This window comes from Eschrichtius robustus, chromosome 3 (genome assembly GCF_028021215.1).
Source record: "Eschrichtius robustus isolate mEscRob2 chromosome 3, mEscRob2.pri, whole genome shotgun sequence".
Classification (NCBI taxonomy): domain Eukaryota; kingdom Metazoa; phylum Chordata; class Mammalia; order Artiodactyla; family Eschrichtiidae; genus Eschrichtius; species Eschrichtius robustus.
The window spans coordinates 37,305,681-37,329,687 of NC_090826.1; the positions used below are offsets into that span (position 1 = coordinate 37,305,681).

Below are 24,007 nucleotides of genomic sequence, written 5' to 3' on the forward strand. Positions count from 1 at the left end.
AAATAAAAGGAAGAAAGAGAAAAGTAACAACATACTATAGGTTCAGCTGTGAAAACCATTTATACATTCAAAATAATGTAAACATCAAATATTCAGTTAATCAACACTACAATATAAGTTAACTATATTAGGAAGCTGAGGAGACTGGAAGTTTGCATACGTGTGGTGGGGGCAGAAGGTGTGGTAAAATAGAACTAAATCTTTAACTTTCATAGTAGGAAGTAAATAGATAATTCCTAAAACTAAAAATATCAAGACATAACAAACAAAAAGCATGTTATTTGAGAGGTGGGGTTAAATGTGAAAAAAAAATTAGCTAAAAATGTTGAAAGTGGCTGCCTCTGAGTGAGGTGAGGAGAAACAAGATGGGGGTTGCTATTTATTATAATATACCTTGGAGAATTACATCACTTTTAAAATTATGGGCATATAAAACATTGATAGAAATTAAAACTAAATAAAAAAAAAAAAGAAGTAGAAAGCCCAGGCTATGGAGTTATAAGGCACGGGTTCAAGTTCTGATTCTATCACTTACCACTGATGTGATATTGAACAACTATCCACAAAGTGCTATTAGGCCACAGATGGATATAAAAGTTGGTAAATAACAAAACTACCTAGCTCCATTCATTGGATTTTACCTTATGAGCAAATCTTGATTATTTATGTTTCTTATATAGGACTTAGAGCACAGATTTTATACACAGTATGTCCTAAATTCAATGACTACATCAAAATTTAATGCATTTGTTAGTCAGGGATCTGATTTCATACCAACCACCCAATCTGTACCTAAGTAAATTGCTCAACTCCTTCTTTTCAAATATCATGTCTTTAAAACATATTTCCCTGTAACTAAGGCATTAAACTGTTCCCTGTATTTTGTACATGCTCCTATTATTGTACTTGTCACACTGTGACACACAATTTCTAGCATATTTGAACTTATTTCTGTATACTGTTTCCTCAATCACAAGAATTTCAGTTTTGAGTATGCAGGGATTTCAAGTCACTTCTGTTGGATATAATTGGGAAAAAAAAGGGGGAGGGGGCAGTGAGAATAGGATTGAGGAGAGAAAAAAGATAAGTAGAAGCCTAAGCAGGAATAGAAGGTTTTTGCTTTTTTTTTTTTTTTGCAGTAGAGCTTTTGAGAAAAATCAAGGAAGCTGAAGCAAAAGAAATATAGGCTCAGAACTGCCTTCCAGCATTTGTTAATACAGAGGGAGCTAAGCTGACTGAGAGGTGACAACCAAGTGACAGCTTTCACTTGTGAGATTCTGAAGCACTTTGATATATACTGATTCTAGTCTGAACCAAAGCTGTATATAACTCTGAGAACTAGGAAGGAGTTGAGAAATACTACAGTGAACTGGATACGTTAAAAAACAATTGCCTAGAACTTTTTCCATTTCATATATCCCAAGAGACACAGTGGAACTATAGAGATAATAGTCAATAATTTGTGTCATAAAATCATAGTAGCATTAAACATTTGCACACAGGAATGTCCAGAAAAAAAAGCCCCTTAGTAAACATGTTATCTGTAATTAACCAAAATAAACATACTATGTTCTCACTGAAATTGAGAAAGAAGGAAATCTTGGATTTTCTAACAAGCAAGGGATGGTAAGTGGAAATTAATTATCTTTACACAACTGGTTGGTTGAATCCACATTGCGAAACCTGGATATGAAGGGCCAACTACAGTGTTTCAAGTAGCAGATCACATGCTTTACAAACATCTCATTTAATTCTCACACACAAATCCCCAAAGGATTCAGTCTCATTTTACAGCTAAAGAAAATGAAGTTCAAGTCAGTTAGACAATTTGTCCAAGACCACACAGTTTTTGAGCGTTGAAGCCCACCCAGTCTGAACTCCAGAACGTGTGCTTTTAACAACCATGCTACAGCAGTAGCTGTTTAATTTAAAAATCTTGAAAACATTTCTAAACGCGAATTAACAGGCAATGGGAATTCCCTGTCCAGTGTTTAGGACTACATGCTTCCATTGCAGGGGGCACGGGTTCAACCCCTTGTCGGGGAACTAAGATCCCACAAGCTGCGTGGTGTGGCAAAAAAAAAAAGAAAAGAAAAGAAAAAAAAATTAATAGGCAATGTAGTGTCAGTGTGCTAAACCTATATTGCTGAAACTCAGGCTCTTATAATACCCACTCACGAATCTAACTACAGCTCAGACTCAAATTTTTAGGATTTAAACATCTAGGGCTTGAATTTACTTTCTCTTACCTCGGGGGCAATAAGAGTTACCTTTATAGACAGGCCCTTCAACCCATTCAGTAACATCTACTGACTGGTCACCACCGGCCATAACTGAGCCAGACGCTGGGGATAAAGTGAACAAACTGGACATGACCCATATTCTCACGGAGCTTATAGTCCAGAGAGTAAGTAAGAGAGTAGGGCTGCCATACGTAGGCAAACAAGGGGCTATAATTTCATATTAGAGGGTCAAGGAAGACCTCTCTCAGCAAATAACTTGAAGGCTAAGCTGGATTTAGAGTGCATGTGTTGTGGGTAAGGGGAGAGCATTTCTGGTAGAGAACATCATGTGTAAAGGCTTGTAGCAGGAAAAAAAAAACAGTCCAAAAAATCCAAACATAAGTTTGATCCTCCCCTCCTCAGTATCTACAGCTCCTACAAATCTGAGAAGGAAGTGGCAACAGGGAGAACGATGGCTCCTGAAACATCTAGCCATTAGGCATTCTCCAATAAGCCAGTAAGAACACAATTTGGGAAACTTGGACCTAAGGGATCTAGACTATTGAACAACATCTGAGAACAAGAGGACTGCAGGCTGTTCTGGCACATAAGAGCAGCCAAGAGGCAGGCCAAATACACAATGAGAAATTTAGGATTCTTTTAAAAAAATGCTTATCACTGAAATGCATAGCATTCCATGGTAAGAATTTAAAACTCAGTCATTTAGGTGAAACTTAGCCGTCAAACAAAACAAAATATAGATATTGAGGAGTTCAAAATTTCATGTTAAGAATGAAAAATCTTTCTATAACGCAAATCTGATTATGACATTCTCTTGTTTAAAGTTCCTCAGACAACTCCCCACTGTTTTGGGGATAAAGTTCAAACTCTTTAGTCTAATCCCTGTATTCTCTCCAGTACCATTTCCTGCTTCCCTGCCCTCCATACTCACACTATAACCATACAGCAAGTTACTAGTATACATCATACCTTTTCAAAGAGAATAGAAGAGCCAACATAAAGGAACTTCCACTAACCACGTTGTGACAACTTAAGCATCAAAACATTTTAAAATGAATAGATAGATAATAGTTACAGTTAATTTAAAATAAAATTGTGAAAAGCTACACATTTATAATGATACTTAAGAGATAAAGGCTAATATGTAATGTACTAAAAAGTTATAATACCAAGAAGAGTAACTATAGTAGGGTATTTGATTTTTTAAAATTGTTATAAGTAGAGGAGTGTGAAAAAAAGAAAACATTAATAATTGTAAAATATACATATGTTTATAAAGTCTGGATACACAGTTGTTTGTATCTGTATAGGTAGAAAAGGCTGAATACAGGAAATGGTGAGTAAGCAAACCAGACCTCACAAAAGTAGAAACTGTGTCAAGAACAAAAGGACTGATCCACATGAGAAGCATACATAATAACAAGGTAGAAAGAGGATTCAACAATTGATCTGCACCAGTGATTGCTTTAACACAAAAAGCAACTAGAAAGAAGTTTCAACGCTATAATCCAAAATTACAAGTTAACCAAATGCCCTGAAAAAGAGAACTAAAAGTACAAACTACATTACTCAAATCCTAGGAATGAACATTCTAGGTGGCTCTATTAATAATAGTCAGATACTAATAAGCCATACATAGCTTCTAATAATTGCAACAGACTGCGTCAAATGTATAATGACAGGACAATGGGTTACATAATTCTGACTAAGAAAAACCTAAAGAACACATCATTCCAGGGAAAAACTCCAGGGAAAAAACACATCATTCCAGGAAAAACTTAAACCTATGTAAAAAGTATGATCTAACAAAGCTTTTTGGTCATAAGTTCAGTTTTTTTTTTTTTTTAAATATTTATTTATTTGGTTGCACCGGGTCTTAGTTGCAGCATGTAGAGTCCTTAGTTGCTGCTCGCCGGCTCCTTAGTTGTGGCACGTGGGCTCTTTAGTTGTGGCATGCATGTGGGATCTAGTTCCCTGACCAGGGATCGAACCTGGGCCCCCTGCATTGGGAGTGCAGAGTCTTAACCACTGTGCCACCAGGGAAGTCCCATAAGTTCAGTTACTAAAAGTAGCCCAGTCATAGAATCAGTGACTCAGGTTTGAAATACTCTGGGAAAAGCAATCATGAACTATGCCTTAACTAAAAATCAATAACAAGTCAATAACCCAAATTCTATAACCCTGGCTGGACTAGAGTATTATTCCTTTTCTTTTTGGTCTGGTAAGATTACTATAACTCTCTGAAAATTAAAAAAAAAATAACCCACTACTAGAATCCTAGGAAATACCAAGATAAGTATGTTGTAATCCTAAGAAGACAAAGCATGGTTAACGACTATTTTGTTTATTGGCTATTCAGGGTGATTGGTGTATTCAGAAGAATCAACCATACTAAATTTGTAATAATAATTTTAATTGCTTAAAGATATCTAATTTAATGTAACCAAATATTAAGTATTTTTTAAACATTGACTTTAAATTACATTTTTTGGTTTCTTAGTATATGTATTCAATTATTTGAGTTTTAAACACAATGCAAACAGTTCTGAGTGCTCCTCTCTGCAGACAAAAGCCTCTTGGATGGTACAGAATCTAATCAATAGTTATAAGCCTCCTCAAATCAGGGACTGTGTCTTATTTGACTTTATGTCATCAACCTCTAGCACAGTAGAGTCAGTTCTCAATAAATGTTTCTTAAGTGAAAGCATGAATGATAATAATAATTATAAGAACCCAACAAACAAATAAATCGAACTCTAGTCTCCTTACCTGCTTTTTTTTTCCCCTTTTGACCTGGAACTGGTTCTAAGCCATCCTGACCTTTTCTCATTAACATGGCAAGCGATGCATCATGAGCTCTGAACAGGTCCACTACCTCATGTAAGGCAACATCTGTTATCAGATCACAGCTCAGGACCAGTATATCTGTCTGTCAAATGGAGAAGGGGAAAAGTCAATATCACAAAGGACAATGGATCACACAAATCATCACAGGATAAACTTACAATGTCTTCGAAGAACACAAACTGCACACTTGCCCTCAAACCTTTTTTATAGCAGTAGCACAGGTAAAATAAATGGGGTCGTTCTAATTGAGCTGTGTTGGAGGAGGGTCTGGAATTCCTACCTCCCCTTTGTGTACGCCTTACTGCTGCTGTCCCTGAGGCACCTCTGGAATCCTGGGCTCTAAGGAACAGAGTACGAAAACCACCACATTGTCTATTTCTGTGACTACGGAGTTAATGATCTTAAATTTATACATCCCTTTACAGTTCAAAAAGCACTTTGGCAAAGTTTGATGATTCAATATGGTTATGAAATACTTTATTTTAAAGCAGTCACTTTGATTGGAAGATTAGGATTGATACATATACATTATTGATACTATGTATAAAATAGATAACTAATGAGAACATACTGTATAGCACAGGGAACTCTACTTAATGCAATGTGGTGATCTAAATGGGAAGGAAATCAAAAAAAGAGGGGATATATGTATATGTATAGCTGATTCATTTTACTGTACAGTAGAAACTAACACAACATTGTAATGCAACTATACTCCCATAAAAATTAATTTAAAAAAACTTAAAGTCACTTTTCTACAATACTAGGAAATAAATAACACATGAATATATTATAATGTGCCCTTCTTTGGGAAATCAGTCTAGCTAATAAACAATTATAATACAACCTCAGGTATGTATAAAAGCATTCATCTAATCCTCATAACAGTACAGGTTCTGCTATTTTAAAAAGTCTGAAAAACACTGGAGTAAATTATTCCAGATTTAAGAATAAAGTAAATATCTACATGGAAATTTCTGTAAGTGGCTCCAACTTTTCTAAGATTTTAATTTAAAATCAAGATTCCTGCTTTGGGGGAAAATATAGATAATTTCAACTTACATTCTAGGAAAGCAAAGAATCATACTTGCTCAGGAAGTGACTCAACCATCAGAATGCCTTATCTTACTGCCTGCAATTTCTTATTCCGAATACAGAATCTGTACCAGAACCGTCATTTGTTTTTCTACATATAACTCATTATTTATAGCTTAAACAATTCCTTTTGAAGGCCTCTTAAGTTTAAGAAGTTCAAATTTGGATTTTTTTCTACTCTTCTACTTAAGGCTCTCTTAATTCTTTCTGGATCTTAACTGAGCTAAAAAAAAAAAAAGTTCCTATAAACATCTTCTTCTTAGGAAAAAAAAATTCCTTAAGTCTGCAGCTCACCATCCAGGAACTGTCAAACGTTAACAGATCAGCCCACATACATGCAAGCTAAGGAAGAAATAGCTTGCAGAATCCTACTTCTTGTTAACAATGCTTAGAAAGGAAGTATGAACCATTTACTAAAGACATCTCACTTACAGCAGTACAGAAGTTGCCCCATTTCTTTATAATGAAAATGACAGTTTGTTGAAGAAAAAAAATCCTTTCTATTTTTCTAAGTTTCTTTAATGAGATGACTGATTTCTGCAAGCTGACTGTTCCACAATACATTTAATTATTAAGTGTACTCCAGAGTGAAGAAAACGACCCCAATGCAGATGCCTCTGAAGTGGTGACAATGTTGTCTTGGAAAATAAATGCTGTTATCATTCAATATCTGCAAAAAATTAATCTGTCAGCATAGTGAATGTCAAACAAGTCCTGCATAATTGTGAACAGTCTGCAGCCTCATTTATCTCTTTGCTTTTAGATGACTTTTTGCTAAGCTGAATGCAAAATCCCCAAGGAGCACAAGGAACAGAGCCCTCCCCCGTGTCTGGTTGCCATCTGTTCTCAGCGTGAAAAGAAAGGCTTCAGTCTGAAAGGGCAGGGCCTGGGATACAGATGGAGGTGCTATTCCATCAGGCCCTCTTCCTGCCTCTGCTCCCAGAGAATGCACCACTCTCACTGAGACCAAACACATTCCTGTCTTCTCTGCAACTCCACTTCCAAAGGAAAGTCTCTGCTGACAAACTGTACTTTGTTTCCAAAGCTAGAAATCCTGGACGAAGAAACTAAAGTCTAAAAGGAAAATGAAATCATCCTTACATCTTTGTAATGCTATCTAGTTTTCTTTACATTTTAATAAAAGTTGTAACAAGAAGAAAATAAATGACTATTGTTTTTATTTTTATTCTAAAAATGCAAAGCCCATTCTAGAAATGCAAATGTTCTTCTACTAATTGGAGCCCAGAGAAAGAAAGTGGAAAAACTGTTAAGAGCCAGAAGTATTTCTGATCATGTGTGACCACAAACCATGAATAAACACAGACTGTTTGGACTGTGAAGCAACTGTATATCTTAACTTGAAAGTTCCTGGGACACACCAACCCTCAGCTGCCTTGTGTTTTGGGCAACCAGGTCTTTTCTAACACCACAGTATGCCTCATCTTCTGCAGAGACCAACTGGCATCTCCACAGACCTCCCTATTCACTATTCTAACAGTCCTCAGTGAGCTTTATCCCAAGCCTGCTCCTCTAGAGGAACCAGGGCAATGTCAAGGGCAAAAAGCACAGCTCTAAAGGACAGCAAATGTGTGCATTTTTCACCAAGTGGAAACATACAAGGTCTTCAAGGGAAAGTAGAAGATAGCACTTTAGTATTCAAGATACCCAGGAATTCAAAACTCAAACTGCTGCCAATTAGTCTTGGCTAAAGCAGACAAATAAAGCTTAGAAAACCCAATTACCAAGCCATGGCAAAGTCCAGAAATCTGTCATTATAAGAACATTTTCTATCAAGCCAAAACCATTGAGTAAAACTAGAAGAAAAAAACAAAACCGGATGTATGCGTGTGTGGTGGTAATGGTGGGGTAGGAGGTGGGGAGAGTCATGGGGACTAGCCTCTTTTCTTTTCCTGGAAGCTGTTCCATGACAGATTGTTATAAATAACACAATCTGGCAAACAATTTCCTACAGAAAGGAGAAAGAAAAACACACTTACTCCCCTGGAAAAAAACTGTCAGGGCAAGGTAACTACGATGCTTTTACCCACTCAGCACTTCCACAAACAATGGCTATGATCCAAATCACCACCCTACACTCCACCCCTGCCCATACGGAACTAATGAATTCAGCTACTTGGTGGGACTGTGAATGGTCACAATTTATATTACCTATGTGGCTCAATCCCAATCCAATCCCCAAGAGTAGTTTGGTGCTTTAATAATTACTGATGGCTAACTACAATGGAGACCTCACTATGCTCAATTTTGGTTGAAATACTTGGAAAAGATTCCCAGTCTGCAGTCCCCAAAGTGTTCAGCAAAGGGCCAACTGCCACTTTGTTTTTACTAGGGTTTGACCAGCAGGTGCAGGAAGGAATGACCAACTTAGTATGTAAATAAGAAATGTGATAATCCTTAGGCTTAGAACTAAATATCCTTCCTCTGCTCCTTAGCTTATAGTGTCACCACCATCCAGCATCTGAAGACAGAAAGCGGGCCATAGCCTAGGGCTGAAGTCTTCTCTTTCCTACCCAGTACCCCTTCCTCACATCTCACTGGTCCCAAGTCCTCCTCTTTTATTTCCACTGCACTGTCTTAGTTCAGGCCTCAAAATATTTTTCCAGTCTTTTTTTTTCCTTTACTTTAAAAAAAATTTTATTTATTTTTGGCTGTGTTGGGTCTTCGTTGCTGCGTGCGGGCTGCCTCTAGCTGCGGCAAGCGGGGGCTACTCTTTGTTGAGGTGCGCAGGCTTCTCATTGTGGTGGCTTCTCTTGTTGCAGAGCATGGGCTCTAGGCACGCGGGCTTCAGTAGTTGTGGTACACGGGTTCAGTAGTTGTGGCTTGCGGGCTCTAGAGCGCAGGCTCAGTAGCTGTGGCACATGGGCTTAGTTGCTCTGAGGCATGTGGGATCTTCCCGGACCAGGGCTCGAACCCGTGTCCCCTGAATTGGCAGGTGGATTCTTAACTACTGCGCCACCAGGGAAGCCCTTTTCCAGTCTCTTAACTGGTCTCTCTCACAGCAGTTTTCCCATATTCTAATCCACACTCCAATTTCCACTGCTTATTTAATTTTTCTGCTTAAAGACACCCTAAAATAGTGTTCTCCAAACCAAAAAAAAAAAAAAAATGATAAACACTTATCCACTTATTCCCACTTAAAAAATTTATTTGAAAACACACAAATCGGGACTTCCCTGGTGGCACAGTGGATAAGAATCCGTCTGCCAATGCAGGGACACGGGTTTGAGCCCTGGTCCGGGAAGATCCCACATGCCACAGAGCAACTAAGCCCGTGCGCCGCAACTACCGAGCCTGTGCTCTGGAGCCCATGAGCCACAACTACTGAGCCCATGTGCTGCAACTACTGAAGCCTGCGCGCCTAGAACCTGTGCTCCACAACAAGAGAAGCCACCACAATGAGAAGCCCACGCACGGCAACAAAGAGTAGCCCCCACTCACTGCAACTAGAGAAAGCCCGCACGCAGCAATGAAGACCCAACGCAGCCAAAAACATTTAAAAAAACCCAAAACACACAAACCACTATAAATGATATAATATGCTCTTTCTATAACATATATAAAAATAGATTTAAAAGAAGAGATAAAATTAAAAAGAACTAGATATTCTAATTTATTTATTTATTTATAGATATTCTAATATTTACCTCTGGAACTCCATCTTGCACACCCTCTGGCTTTGAGAACACTCCATTTTGGAGATCATTACTGCACAGGATTGAGTTCAAATCGCTTAGCATGACATTAAGGGTCTTCAAAATATGACTCCACCTACCTAATTCAGCCTTCTTTCTCACAATCCTCCCTCCACATAGTTAATGTTAATTTGCTAGAGTAAACTGCCAAGAATGCGTTCCCTAGTCTCTCTTTCCACGACACCACACATTCATCCATCAAGATTCTGGTCTTGTCACAGTTATCGGAAAGGGAAGAGCCAATATATTATCTCATCTAGAGATGAAGTCTTTTCTGATCCATTACTGACCTTAAATCACTAAACTGGATTACAATTTTTTTCCCATCTAGACTTTGAGCTTCATAAGGAGCTCTTTTACCTTTGTATCCCCAGAGTTCAACCCGGTATGGGCAAACAAAAGCATCAGTAAATGTTGGCACACTTCCTGTTACCTCCTTGTCCTTGTCTAAGTTGACTCAAAGACTGAAGACCTAAATGTAAGACCAGACACTATAAACCTCTTAGAGGAAAACATAGGAAAAACACTCTGTGACATAAACCACAGCAAGATCTTTTTGACCCACCTCCTAGAGTAATCAAAATAAAAACAAAAATAAACAAATGGGACCTAATTAAACTTAAAAGCTATTGCACAGCAAAAGAAACCATAAACAAGACGAAAAGACAACCCTCAGAATGGGAGAATATATTTGCAAAACGAAGCTACAGACAAAGGATTAATCTCCAAAATATACAAACAGCTCATGGAGCTCAATGTCAAAAAAACAAACAACCCAATTAAAAAATGGGCGGAAGACCTAAATAGACATTTCACCAAAGAAGACATACAGATGGCCAAGAGGCACATGAAAAGGGGCTCAACATCAATAATTATTAGAGAAATGCAAATCAGAACTACAATGAGGTATCACCTCACGCTGGTCAGAATGGCCATCATCAGAAAATCTACAAACAACAAATGCTGGAGAGGCTGTGGAGAAAAGGGAACCCTCTTGCACTGTTAGTGGGAATGTAAATTGATACAGCCACTATGGAGAACAGTATGGAGGTTCCTTAAAAAACTAAAAATAGAACTACCATACGACCCAGCAATCCCACTACTGGGCATATACCCTGAGAAAACCATAATTCAAAAAGAGTCATGTACCAAAATGTTCATTGCAGCTCTATTTACAATAGCCAGGACATGGAAGCAACCTAAGTGTCCATCATTGGATGAATGGATAAAGAAGATGTGGCACATATATACAATGGAATATTACTCAGCCATAAAAAGGAACAAAATTGGGTCACTTGTAGAGACATGGATGGACCTAGAGTCTGTCATACAGAGGGAAGTAAGTCAGAAAGAGAAAAACAAATATCGTATATTAACGTACGTATGTGGACTCTAGAAAAATGGTACAGATGAACCTATTTGGAGGGCAGGAATAGAGATACAGATGTAGAGAACGGACATGTGGACATAGAGGGGGAAGGGGAGGGTGTGATGAATTGGGAGATCAGGATTGACATATATACAATACCATGTGTAAAATAGATAGCTAGGTGGAACATGCTATAAAGCACAGGAAGCTCAGCTCAGTGATCTGTGACAACCTAGATGGATGGGATGGGGGGAGTGGGAGGGAGGTCCAAGAGGAAGGGGATATAGGTATACATATAGCTGATTCACTTCATTGTACAGCAGAAACTAACACAACATTGTAAAGCAATTATACTTCAATAAAAAAAAATCAACAAGAAATCAGTATCTAAAACATACAAGGAACTCTGGCAAATTCAAGTTTTGCTTTTAGAACTTTCCAGAATTTTTTTCTGAATATATTTGATCCATGGTTGGTTGAATCTGTGGATGTAGAACCCACAGATATGGAGGGGCCAACAGTGGATGTTGTAACTTGCATGAACGTTGAAAACATGCTAAATGAAAGAAGCCAGATATAAAGTCCACATACTGGATGATTCCATCATATGAAATGTCCAGAACAGGGAAATCTACAGAGACAGAAAGTAGATTAGTAGTTGTTTAAGGTGAACGAGGAGTGCGGGGTGGCGGGGGGGGGAGAGCAATAGTGAAACGGTTGGGGCTTCTTTTTGAGGTGTTGAAAATGTTCTAAAATTGAGTATGATGATGGTTACACGTATTTGTGAATATACTAAAAACCAGTGTGTTGTACATTCAAATGGGTGAATTGTATGATATGTGAATTATATTTCAACAAATATACATTTTTGCTTAAATAAACAAAAAAAAAATCCTTTTTTTTTTTTTTTTAATTTTTGGCTGCGTTGGGTCCTCGTTGCTGCGAGTGGGCTTTCTCTAGTTGTGGCGAACGGGGGCTACTCTTTGTTGTGGTGCGCGGGCTTATTGCAGTGGCTTCTCTTGTTTCGGAGCATGGGCTCTAGGTGTGCAGGCTTCAGTAGTTGTGGCTTGCGGGCTCTAGAGCGCGGGCTCAGTAGTTGTGGTGCACGGGCTTAGCTGCTCCGCAGCATGTGGCATCTTCCCGGACCAGGGATCGAACCTGTATCCCCTGCATTGGCAAGTGGATTCTTAACCACTGCGCCACCAGGGAAGTCCAAAAAAATCCAATTTTAGATATTTAGAAACATCAGACTTTCTGACAGAGCTGAGTACCCTTTGTAGATATTGTGACTGTTCGGAGTTAGGACAGGGATCACAGAGGTAATTTGGCAGCTTCCTAAAGCAATGAGGTAGGGAACGAACTTGCTGCCTCCAAAGAAGAAAAGACAGAGATATTTGAAAGGAAAGAAATCAGATGCTGCTGTCCTGGACAGCATGGCTAGAGGGTGATGTGCTACACTTATAATTTTAAAATGTAGGTTCAATACTTATAGTCATAATATTTTTAGTTCATTCACCTTCCTACAGTAAGTTTTCCTCTTCAGTATAGAACACATAGAAGAATTCTACTCATCTTTCCTGTGTGAAGCTAAAAACTAACTGAGAATGTATTAATTTCTGTTAAATGAGTTCTACATAAAAATGCTGGTCACTTCTCTTCCAGGATTTAGATATCTGTAATTTAATTTTAATCTCCAAATGCACTGATATTAATAGAGAAATAACAAAAGCTTTTTGTTCTCTCAAATTAAACCTTCGTTTTGAAATAATTTATTATTCTGAATTTATATTGAATAATTTCATTCTTTTTCTTCATGTCAGACACAAATACTCCACATGATAAAATGCATCATTGCCTCATTTCAGACCACAGAGTATGCTCTTACATTACATATTTTCTGCCTGTAACTTGAATATTAATTTTGTCCTAAAGTATATGACATAGAAATAGTGTCTAGTTTACTTAGAAACCAGAAAGCTCAGAAGAAGATCAGCAGAGGGCTGTGAAAGAGGGGAGTTTATAACAATATGAGAAACAGACAATTAACTAGTTAAAAAAAAAAAGAAACTAAAATCAAGGTTTTATCACCCCCCAAAAGTAACTTCTAAGATTAGATATGTTTATTTTTCCTGTTAATTCCACATGTGACTTTGATAAGTCATTCCCTCTTTGGGCCTCAGTTTCCTCATCTATAAGATGAGAGGGCTGCACCAACTCTGAAGTCCTTCATGGCATAAAACTGTATGATTACAAGGGTCAAGCTATTCTCAATTCTTTATCTAGAGCTATGCTCTGGGTTCAGTGGCATTAATGATGGTGGTGACCCTAAAGTCCTGAGTTTCTAATCCACTTTGGGAATCATGATGAAAGATTAAATCATGTTAAGTATAATTTTGAGGCTCAGCACATTTAATTAAACTTGAATTCTTTCTGCACGACATGGGGAATATAGTAAATATTTTATAATAACTATAAATAGAGTATAACCTTTAAAAATTGTGAATCACTGTATTGTACACCTGTAACATATACTATTTATATCAACTATATTTCAATTAAAACATAAATTAAAGTAAATAAACTTGAATTAATTCAAAAGTAATAATCCATATATGGCATGTAAGGCAATTCTCAGTTAAGTCAGTTAGGCACAAAAATCCAGAATCAGGTAACCATTCTGGTTAAAGAGAATGCAACAATCCAAGTTAATTCATTAAAGGATGTGTCTCTGAACACCTTTTTAGCAACAGCCTGACTAACCACATACTTTTAGAATTCCAATCCATAAAGATTCCAGCTCAGAAACTAGTTACACTCTACCTGCTACTGTCCGTTCAACTTGTTCTCTAAGGCTATGTTATCTCTAAGTTGATGGCAAAGACAAGTAACTTAAAATTGGACAGCATTTTACCATTTACAAAGCTCTTACGTATACTTAATTTCATTTAATTCTAAATTCACGTAATTCTAAAATATCAATATAGTTAAACTCATTTTATAGACAAAAAAATAGGCTCAGAAACACTATGTGATCTGTCCCTTTGCCATCACATTGCTTTCCAAAATACACACACACACCCTAACAATAATAGTGGTGCTAAACGAATCTATGTCCTCTTTATACATACCCATGTTACATTTAAATTTGGTCAGGCATCTTACTATTTAAAACTAAATCATACTTAATGAAAAACTAGAAGATAGGGTGTATTTCAAAATAATATGTATGATACTTGAAAACTGTAAAGTACTGTATGATTATAAGACTTTGCTTTTATTGAAATTAATAAATCTGTGATCATTTTGTAATGTATAAAAATATCAATCATTATGTTGTACAACCTGAAACTAATATAATATTGTAAGTCTATTAATTATACTTCAATAAAAAATTAATATATCTCTTATAATAATGACCTCCAGATCATAGAATGTAAATAATACCACTGTGACTTGCACTGTTCAGACCACATTTCTGAACATCACATTCTGAAAGAGACACTGACAAATCAGAGAGGTCAGAGGAAGTTACAGGGATACTGACGGGTCTGCAAATTATGGGAACTAGCAATCCTTAAACAGGAGAAGAGAAGAACTTGGGGACCCAATAACTGAAAGGCTGCCACTGGAAGAGCAAGATCGTGTGTTTTGATTGCTCAAGGACAGAATATGATCAAAAAGTAGAAATTTAAGAGGAGCACTGATGAGGGACTTCCCTGGCAGTCCAGTGGTTAAGACTCTGTGCTTCCACTACAGGAGGCACGGGTTTGATCCCTGGTCAGGGAACTAAGATCCCGCATGCTGCATGGTGTGGCCAAAAAAACAAAACAAAACAAAACAAAAAAGGAGCAGTGATGAGTTCAACATTACAAAAAACTTTCTAATGTCTAGAAGCTCATGAGAAATACCCATTGGAGGTTTTCAAACACAGCCTAGCATAACCTCCATGGGAATAGATTCTTGTGGAGGGTAAAAGATTAGATTAGATGTCTAATTCTAAGGTCCTAACAGTCTATCACTCTTGATTATAAAAGAACCGAAGGAATTGTTTAGGACATTTTCTCTGTCCTTCATACTGTCCTCCAACTAAAGGCCCCAGAGATGGAGTAAGTAAACTCCTTACTCGTTATCATTTCCAGGCCATTTCTCTCGCTCCATTACCCCAGTTCATGACATGAAGCACATGACAACAGACAAAATCACCTACTCCTCCTCGTTGCAGTCAGCTACAGAACTCCCTTGTCACCCTTCTCCTTCTTTAGAGATTGTGAAAGTTTTAAGTAAAGATGATAGATTGAAGAGGCACAACTATATTTCCCTTTCCCAAAACATCAATGGAATAATAGTAATAGGATATTTTAAATGGGCATAAATGCACAAAAACAGGAAAAATGGGAGAGAATACAACATTGAAAACAATGACTCCTAAGTCAGTCGTAGGAAAACTGAGAAGCAACTCAGTTTATACCAGACTCCCCAAAAGGCTCAGAAACTGATATGAGTAGAAAGCTGGGAAGGGAGGGGTTAAAGTAAAAAGGCCCTTTGAAAGATCCCTCTTTTCTACTCTGTGCAACCCAACTACTGCACAGGTCCCACCGCTGTAGATGGCTGAAGAGAATAAAATAGAGGATATCTGGACTGGGGAACAAGCATAATCACAGCTGGCAGTAGGGAGACGGGATGGACCTTAGAGAAAAGGAGGGATTTAAAAAAGAATACATAACAGGATTCTGAGACACCCACTTCCCCTCCCTGCCCCAACCCCAGCCCTGACTCTCATTCATTTCCTAGAATGCCAGCAGAAAGAGAAAAAACCTAAAGATACAGATGAAAGAGATTCCTCTGAAAGAGCCCAACCATATTACCATATCACCCTACAGTGAAGCTCATAGTCGACATGCTCCATCCATACACAAAATTTGAGCAAAAAGATTAAAAAATGGAAAATATGAGAGAAAAGATAAGAAAATTAGAGTACCAGTCTAAAAGATCCATTATCAGAATAGTAAGTTTCCAGAAAAAAAAAAAACAGAAAAAAATAGTTAAGAATCATCAACAAAATGATTTTTTACAGTTCCCCGAAACTGAAGGACATGAATATCCAAGTTGACAGGTTTCACTGAGTGGAGGGCTCACATGGATAAAACAGATTCACATGAAAGTACATCATCATGAAATTTCAGAACACTTGGGACAAAGAGAAGATGACACAAATTTCCAGAGAAAAAGGTGATCAGATTCAAAAGATTAGTAATTACAAAAGCTTAGGACTTAACAACACTGGAAGGTAAGGACAATGGAGCAATGTCTTCAAAATTCTTAAGGATCAGCTTTTCAACTGAGAATTCTATACCTTGTCAAACTATCAATCAAGTATGACGGTAGAATAAAGAGATTTTTCAGGCATGCAAGGTCTCAAAAAATTTAGCTCCCCAACAAATTTTGTCAGGAAGCTCTAGTATGTTTTTCAGAAAAACAAGGGAGTAAACCAAGAAAAAGGAAAATATGGATTCCAGGAAATTGAAGAAAAGAGGCAAAGTAAATCCTCGTGATGGTGAAGGGAGATGACAGAATGATAACTACACACACACCAGGCAAAGGAGGCAATCACTACTACTCTGGGAGAGACTTCTTTAGGAAGATGAAATTGACAGAATAGCTGAGGAGTCCAAATATCTTGAGAGACGATTAGACAACTAGTAAAAAGTTGGGGTTAATCAATAAGTTCATAGAAAACTAAGCACAGGAAAGACAAGCTATGATTATTACCTTGCAGGGAAAAAAATGGTGTGGCAAAGGAAAAAAACTGTAGATGACCACAAGGCTCAGCAGTTTACATGGTCAAACTACATAGTCAAGCACTAAATATTGATCTTCCAAAATTACAATATAACTATATTAGAAGGAGCAAAATCCTCATCTGTCATAATAGTAGGGAATCAATAAGTAGTGTCTAAAACAGAAAGTAACCATTTAAGCATGTTATTTAGAGATACAAAGGTAAAAACCAAAATAATTAGCTAAAAGAAGAGAATGTGATTACCTTTATGGTAAAGACTATGGGGAGAGGGCGACAGGGGACTAAAATTTTTAGGGACAAACTCTGAACTGCTGAACTCTTTAAATTATGTGCACACATAACTTTGATAAATATTTATTAAGATTTTTTAAAAAACTACTTTAGAACTATCTTCCTCTGTTTCATTCCTCCTTTTATTACCTCAGTAATTTCAACATCCTTATGTTAGGGTTCCTTGACCACACTTCTGATTATTTTTTGCTCCACCTCACTCAACCATTTTGTCATACCCTATTTCTTGGCATTACCAATAACTCCACTATCTCCAAAGTCTCATTTTAAAATAACCTATGAATTCATAAAACACACACATATTGAACCCTTAATACGACCAGGTACTATTTTAGGGGCTAGAGATATAGCAGTGGACAAAACAAAAATCCCTGTCCTCACTGAGCTTACATCCTATTCTCTGACCACCACCTTCTCCTATTTTTCCAACTAACTTACTTTGGTACTCTGAATCCAGCAATTCTGATTCTAACAGGATCCTTGATTCATTCACTACACTGATTTTTCACATCCTCGTTCCCCTGCTGACCTCACTTACACAGCTTATGGTGGTCAATCACTATAATTACTCCCTTATATACATCTTTGCCTTCCTCACCACTCTATCCCTTGTACTCATCTGGCAAAGCTCCAATGTTGGATAAATCCCAGCTCTTTGCCTACTTTACACCTGAATCCAAGAAGCTGAACACAGGTGGAAAAAACTCATAACAGTATTTGCTAGACTTTTTTATTTTATTTTAAAATTTATTTATTTATTTAATTTTTGGTTGCATTGGGTCTTCATTGCCGTGCGTGGGCTTTCTCTAATTGCTGCGAGCGAGGGCCACGCTTCGTTGCGGTACACGGGCCTCTCGTTGCGGTGGCTTCTCTTGTTGCGGAGGCTTCTCTTGTTGCGGAGCACGGGCTCTAGGCACATGGGCTTCAGTAGTTGTGGCTTGCGGGCTCTAGAGTGCAGGCTCAGTAGTTGTGGCGCAAGGGCTTAGCTGCTCCGAGGCATGTGGGATCTTCCTGGACCAGGGCTCGAACCCGTGTCCACTGCATTGGCAGGCAGATTCTTAACCACTGCGCCACCAGGCAAGCCCTCTAGTCAATTAACTCTTACATCCTCTGAGATGATTTCATATCTTCTCATCCCTCCTTAAAATTTCAATAATCTTCTCCCTTCCTTACTCTTAGCTGGTGGCTTCACTTCTTATTTCAACGAGAAAACAGAAGCAGCGAACATCTTTGTGGCAAAAAGTTAACAAATGTACATGCATTACACATTACATATTCTGTCTGTAATAATGGATTAACTGTCCCTCCTCCAATCTAAGGCAAACCTACCCACTTGCACACTGGATCACATTCCCTCTAATCTACTCGATAAATTTCATAAGGGCAGGGACTTTGTTTTATTCACTGTTCATCCCAAGAGCCCAGCACAGTGACTAGTATATTGTAGCTAGGAAAAATATAGTTGAATTGAATAACTGAATGCTTTCTTTTCTCTGTCATCAATTTCCTCCTCTTCGAGATCATTCCCATCAGCATACACATATGCTAAAATATAATCCATCTTAAAAAAAAAAGAATGTCATTTTTAAAAGCTAAGCAAGGGAGTATTTCTATCACACATATTCTTTTGTAGGTATGAAATATTTCACTCTGTCCTAATTTTCTTCTCACCTCATATCAAAATTTCTCGAAACAGCTGTCTCACTGTCTCCATTTCCTCTTCCTCCTCCCCTCCTCTCTAATCAGGCTTCTGTCCCTACCACTCCAGCAAGGGTGTAAGTCATGAATGCACCCATCTTGCCAAATTCTTAGTTCTCATTTTACTCAGCTTCTCAGTAGTATTTGGCACAACTGATCACTCCCTCCTTGATTCACTTTCCTCACTCAGCTTCCATGACATCTTAATTTCCTGATTTTTCTGTCTACTTCAGTGGCCATACTTTCCTAATCACTTTTGTTTGTTCCACCTCTGCTTCATGATATCTAAATACTGGGCTCAGACTTAGGCCCTCTTCTCTTCTTCTGCTACATACACTCCCTAGATGATTTCACATTGGCTTTATTTAATTTTTTTTAAATTAATTAATTAATTAATTTTTATTTATTTATTTTTGGCTTCATTGGGTCTTCGTTGCTGTGCGTGGGCTTTCTCTAGTTGCGATGAGCAGGGGCTACTCTTTGTTGCGGTGCACAGGCTTCTCACTGCGGTGTCCTCTCTTGTTGTAGAGCACGGACCCTAGGCACACAGGCTTCAGTAGTTGTGGCACGTGGGCTCAGTAGTTGTGGCTCACAGGCTCCAGAGCACAGGCTCAGTAGTTGTGGCGCACAGGCTTCACTGTTCCACGGCATGTGGGATCTTCCCGGACCAGGGCTCGAACCCGTGTCCCCTGCATTGGCAGGTGGATTCTTAACCACTACGCCACCAGGGAAGTCCCGACATTGGCTCTAAATACCATTTAATTTGTTGATGATCCCCAGGTTTGTATCTCCAGCCCTGACTTTTTCATTATTATTATATTTGTTATGGTGATCAGTGATCAGTAATCTTTGATGTTACTTTTGTAATTTTTCGGGGGTGCCATGAACTGCATCCATTAAGACTGCAAGCAACAGATAAATGCTGTGTATCTTCTGACTGCTTTACCAACTGGTCGCTCTCCCCTACCTCGGACTTCCCTAAGACACAACAATATTGAAATTAGGTCAATTAATTAATAATCCTACAATGGCCTCTAAGTGTTCAAATGAAAGGCAGAGTCGCATGTTTCTCACTTGAAATCAAAAGCTAGAAATGATTAAGCTTAGTGAGGAAGGCATGTCGAGAAGTGAGACAGACCAAAAGCTGGACTCTTGTGCCACAGCCAACTTGTGAATGCAAAGGAGAAGTTCTTAAAGGAAATTAAAAGTACTACTCCAGTGAACACATGAATAAGAAAGTGAAACAGCCTTACTGCTGATACGGAGAAAGTTTTAGTGATCTGGATAGAAGATCAACCAGCCACAACATTCCCTTAAGCCAAAGCCTAAGCCAGAGCAAGGCCCTTACTCTCTTCAATTCTATGAAGGCTGAGAGATGGGAAGAAGCTGCAGAAGAAATGTTTGAAGCTAACAGAGGTTCATTCATGGGGTCTAAGGAAAGAAGCCATCTCCATAACACCAAAGTGCAAGGTGAAGCAGCAAGTTATCCAGAAGATCTAGCTAAGATAAGTAGTGAAGGTGGCTACACTAAACAACAGATTTTCAGTGTAGGTGAAATAGCCTTATATTGGAAGAAGATGCCATCTAGGACGTCCATAGCTAGAGTGGAGAAGTCAATGTCTGGCTTCAAAGCTTCAAAGGACAGGCTGACACTCTTGTTAGGGGCTAATGCAGCTTTAAGTTGAAGCCAATGCTCATCTACCATTCCAGAAATCCTAGGGCCCTTAAGAATTATGTTAAATCTACTCTGCCTATGCTCTACAAATGGAGCAACAAAGCCTGGATGACAACACATCTGTTTACAACATGGTTTACTGAATATTTTAAGCCAACTGTTGAGATCTACTGCTCAGAAAAAAAAATTCATTTCAGAATATTACTGCTCACTGATAATACACCTGGTCACCCAAGAGCTCTGATGGAAGTGTACGAGATTAATGTTGTTCTCATGCCTGTTAACACAACATCCATTCTTAAGCACATGGATCAAGGAGTCATTTTGACCTTATTATTTAAGAAATACATTTCATAAGGCTATAGCTGCCATAGACAGTGATTCCTCTGATGGACTTAAGCAAAGTAAATTGAAAACCTGGAAAAGATTCACTATGCTAGATGCCATTAAGAACATTTGTGATTCATGGGAAGAGGTCAAAATATCAATATTAACAGGAGTTTGGAAGAAACTGATTCCATCCTTCTCGGATGACTTTGAGGGGTTCAAGACTTCAATGGAGAAAGTAACTGCAGGTATAGTGGAAATAGCAAGAGAACTAGATTTAGAAGTGGAGCCTGAAGATGTGACTGAATAGCTGCAACCTCATGATAAAACTTTAATGGATGAGGAGCTGCTTCTTACAGATGAGCAAAGAAAATGGTTTCTAGAAATGGACTCTACTCCTGGTGGAGATGCTGTGAAGATTGTTGAAATGACAACAAAGGTTCAGAATATTACATAAACTTGGTTGATAAAGTAGCAGCACAGTTTGAGAGGATTGACTCTAATTTTGAAAGAAGTCCTACTGTGGGTAAAATGCTGTCAAGTAGCACTGCATGCAACAGAAAAATTGCTAGTGAAAGGAAAAGTCAATGAATGCGGCAAACTTCACTGTTGTCTTATTTTAAGAAATTGCCGCAGTGACTCCACCCTTCAGCAACTACCACTCAGATTGGTCAGTAGCCACCAACATCAAGGCAAGACCCTCCACCAGCAAAGATTACGACTTGCTGAAGGCTCAGACGATGGTTAGCATTTTTTAGCAATAAAGTACTTTTAAAATTAAGGTATGTACATTTTGGGGTTTTTTTAAACATTTTTTATTTAATGTTGTATCTATTTTATTTATTTATTTTTGGCTGCACTGGGTCTTCGTTGCTGCATGCAGGCTTTCTCTAGTTGCGGCGAGCGGGGGCTACTCTTCATTGCGGTGCACGGGTTTCTCATTGCAGTGGCTTCTCTTGTTGTGGAGCACGGGCTCTAGGCGTGCAGGCTTCAGTAGTTGTGGCACATGGGCTCAGTAGCTGTGGCGCATGGGCTTAGTTGCTCTGCAGCATGTGGGATCTTCCAGGACCAGGGCTTGAACCCGTGTCCCCTGCATTGGCAGGCAGATTCTTAACCACTGTGCCACCAGGGAAGCCCCTGTATATTGTTTTTTAAGACATAATACTATTGCACGTTTAACAGACTACAGTATAGTGTAAACATAACTTTTATGTGTACTGGGAAACCAAAAACTTCATGTAATTCACTTCACTGAAATATTCACTTTATTGTAGTAGTCTGGAACCGAACCCTCTGAGGTATGCCCGTACAGTTTTATTTTCCATTAAGCAGCTGAAGTAATCTTTTAAAAGCATAAACCACATGATGTCACTCAATATCCCCCAAAGGTTTCCCAACAGAGAATAAAATCTAAATTCCAAATTCTTACTACAGTCTATAAGATCCTTTATGATATGGTTCTTACCCAACTCTCAGGCCTCATATGCTACCATTCAACTACTTAATTACTGTGTTCCAGTCATACTCGTCTTGCTGCTTCTCAAACATACTAAACTTATTCCTACCTCAGGGTCTTTGCTATTCTCTCTGCGAGGAAAGATCTTCTTATGGCTCACTACCCTACATCATTATGGTTTCTTCTCAAATATTATCTCCTGTCTAAAAGAGCCCTCCTTCCTCCACCACTTTTTTTTTAATTGAAGTATAATTGATTTACAATGTTGTGTTAATTTCTGATGTACAGAAAAGTGCCTCAGTTATACACATAACTGAGTGTACACATATATACATTCTTGTTTATATTGTTTTCCATTATGGTTTATCCCAGGATATTGAATATAGTTCCCTGTGCTATACAGTAGGACCTTGTTGTTTATCCATTTTATATGTAATAGTTTGCACCTACTAACCCCAAATTGCCAGTCCATCCCTCCCCCACCCCCCATCCCCCTTGGTAACCACAAGTCTGTTCTCTATGTCTGTGAGTCTGTTTCTGTTTCATAGATAGGTTCATTTGTGTCGTATTTTAGATTCCACATATAAGTTTGAAATATATGTTTGGTATATGTCTTTCTCCTTCTGACTTACTTCACTTAGTATGATAATCTCTAGTTGCATCAATGTTGTTGCAAATGGCATTATTTTGTTCTTTTTTATGGCTGAGTAGTATTCCATTGTACATATGTACCACATCTTAGTTACCCATTCATCTGCTGATGGACATTTAGGTTGTTTCTGTGTCTTGGCTATTGTGTCCTCCACCACTCTTTATCCCCTTATCAGACTTTTTAAAAAAAAATATTTATTTATTTGGCTGTGCCAGGTCTTAGTTGTGGCATGCGGGATCTTCATTGTCGTGTGCGGGATCTTTTAGTTGCAGCATGTGGGATCTTTTGTTGCAGCATGCAGGTTCTTTTTAGTTGCGGCATGCAGGATCTTTTAGTTGCGGCATGCGGGACCTTCAGTTGTAGCATGCGAACTCTTAGTTGCGGCATGTGGGATCTAGTTCCCTGACCAGGGATCAAACCCGGGCCCCCTGCATTGGGAGTGCGGAGTCTTAGCCACTGGACCACCAGGGAAGTCCCCTGACTTTATTTTTCTTCTTAGCACTTGTTATCACCTGAAATTATTTATTTACTGTTTCCTTATTATATCTCTCTCTCTCCTTAAAGAGTAACTCCATGAGGGCAGGGATCTTGTTTATCTGGTTTACCACTGTATTTCTAGAATAGCACCTGGCATATAGTAGGTGTTCAATACCTATTTGTGAATAAATGAAAAATACGAATATTTTATAGATGAATTAAATGCAAACTTGGAATGGACTTGTAATATCATCAAAGGCGACATAGCTAGTAAGTGACGGAACAAGAATTAGAATCCAGGTCTACCTGTTTTTGTGAAAGCCTGTATTCTTTTCACTATGCCATCCTACCTCTTCAATAAAAT

General features: G+C 38.3%; 1 protein-coding gene across 2 annotated transcripts in view; it reads right to left on the reverse strand.

The window, feature by feature from the left end:
- The window catches only part of EIF2B3 (eukaryotic translation initiation factor 2B subunit gamma), a 153,685-nt gene that overhangs the window by 95,002 nt on the left and 34,676 nt on the right, over positions 1 to 24,007 (reverse strand). For both annotated transcript variants that reach the window (XM_068539757.1, XM_068539759.1), the window contains one exon: positions 5,013 to 5,172. In XM_068539757.1, coding sequence (XP_068395858.1) covers positions 5,013 to 5,172 — 160 coding nt within the window. The remainder of the gene's footprint in view (positions 1 to 5,012; positions 5,173 to 24,007) is intronic.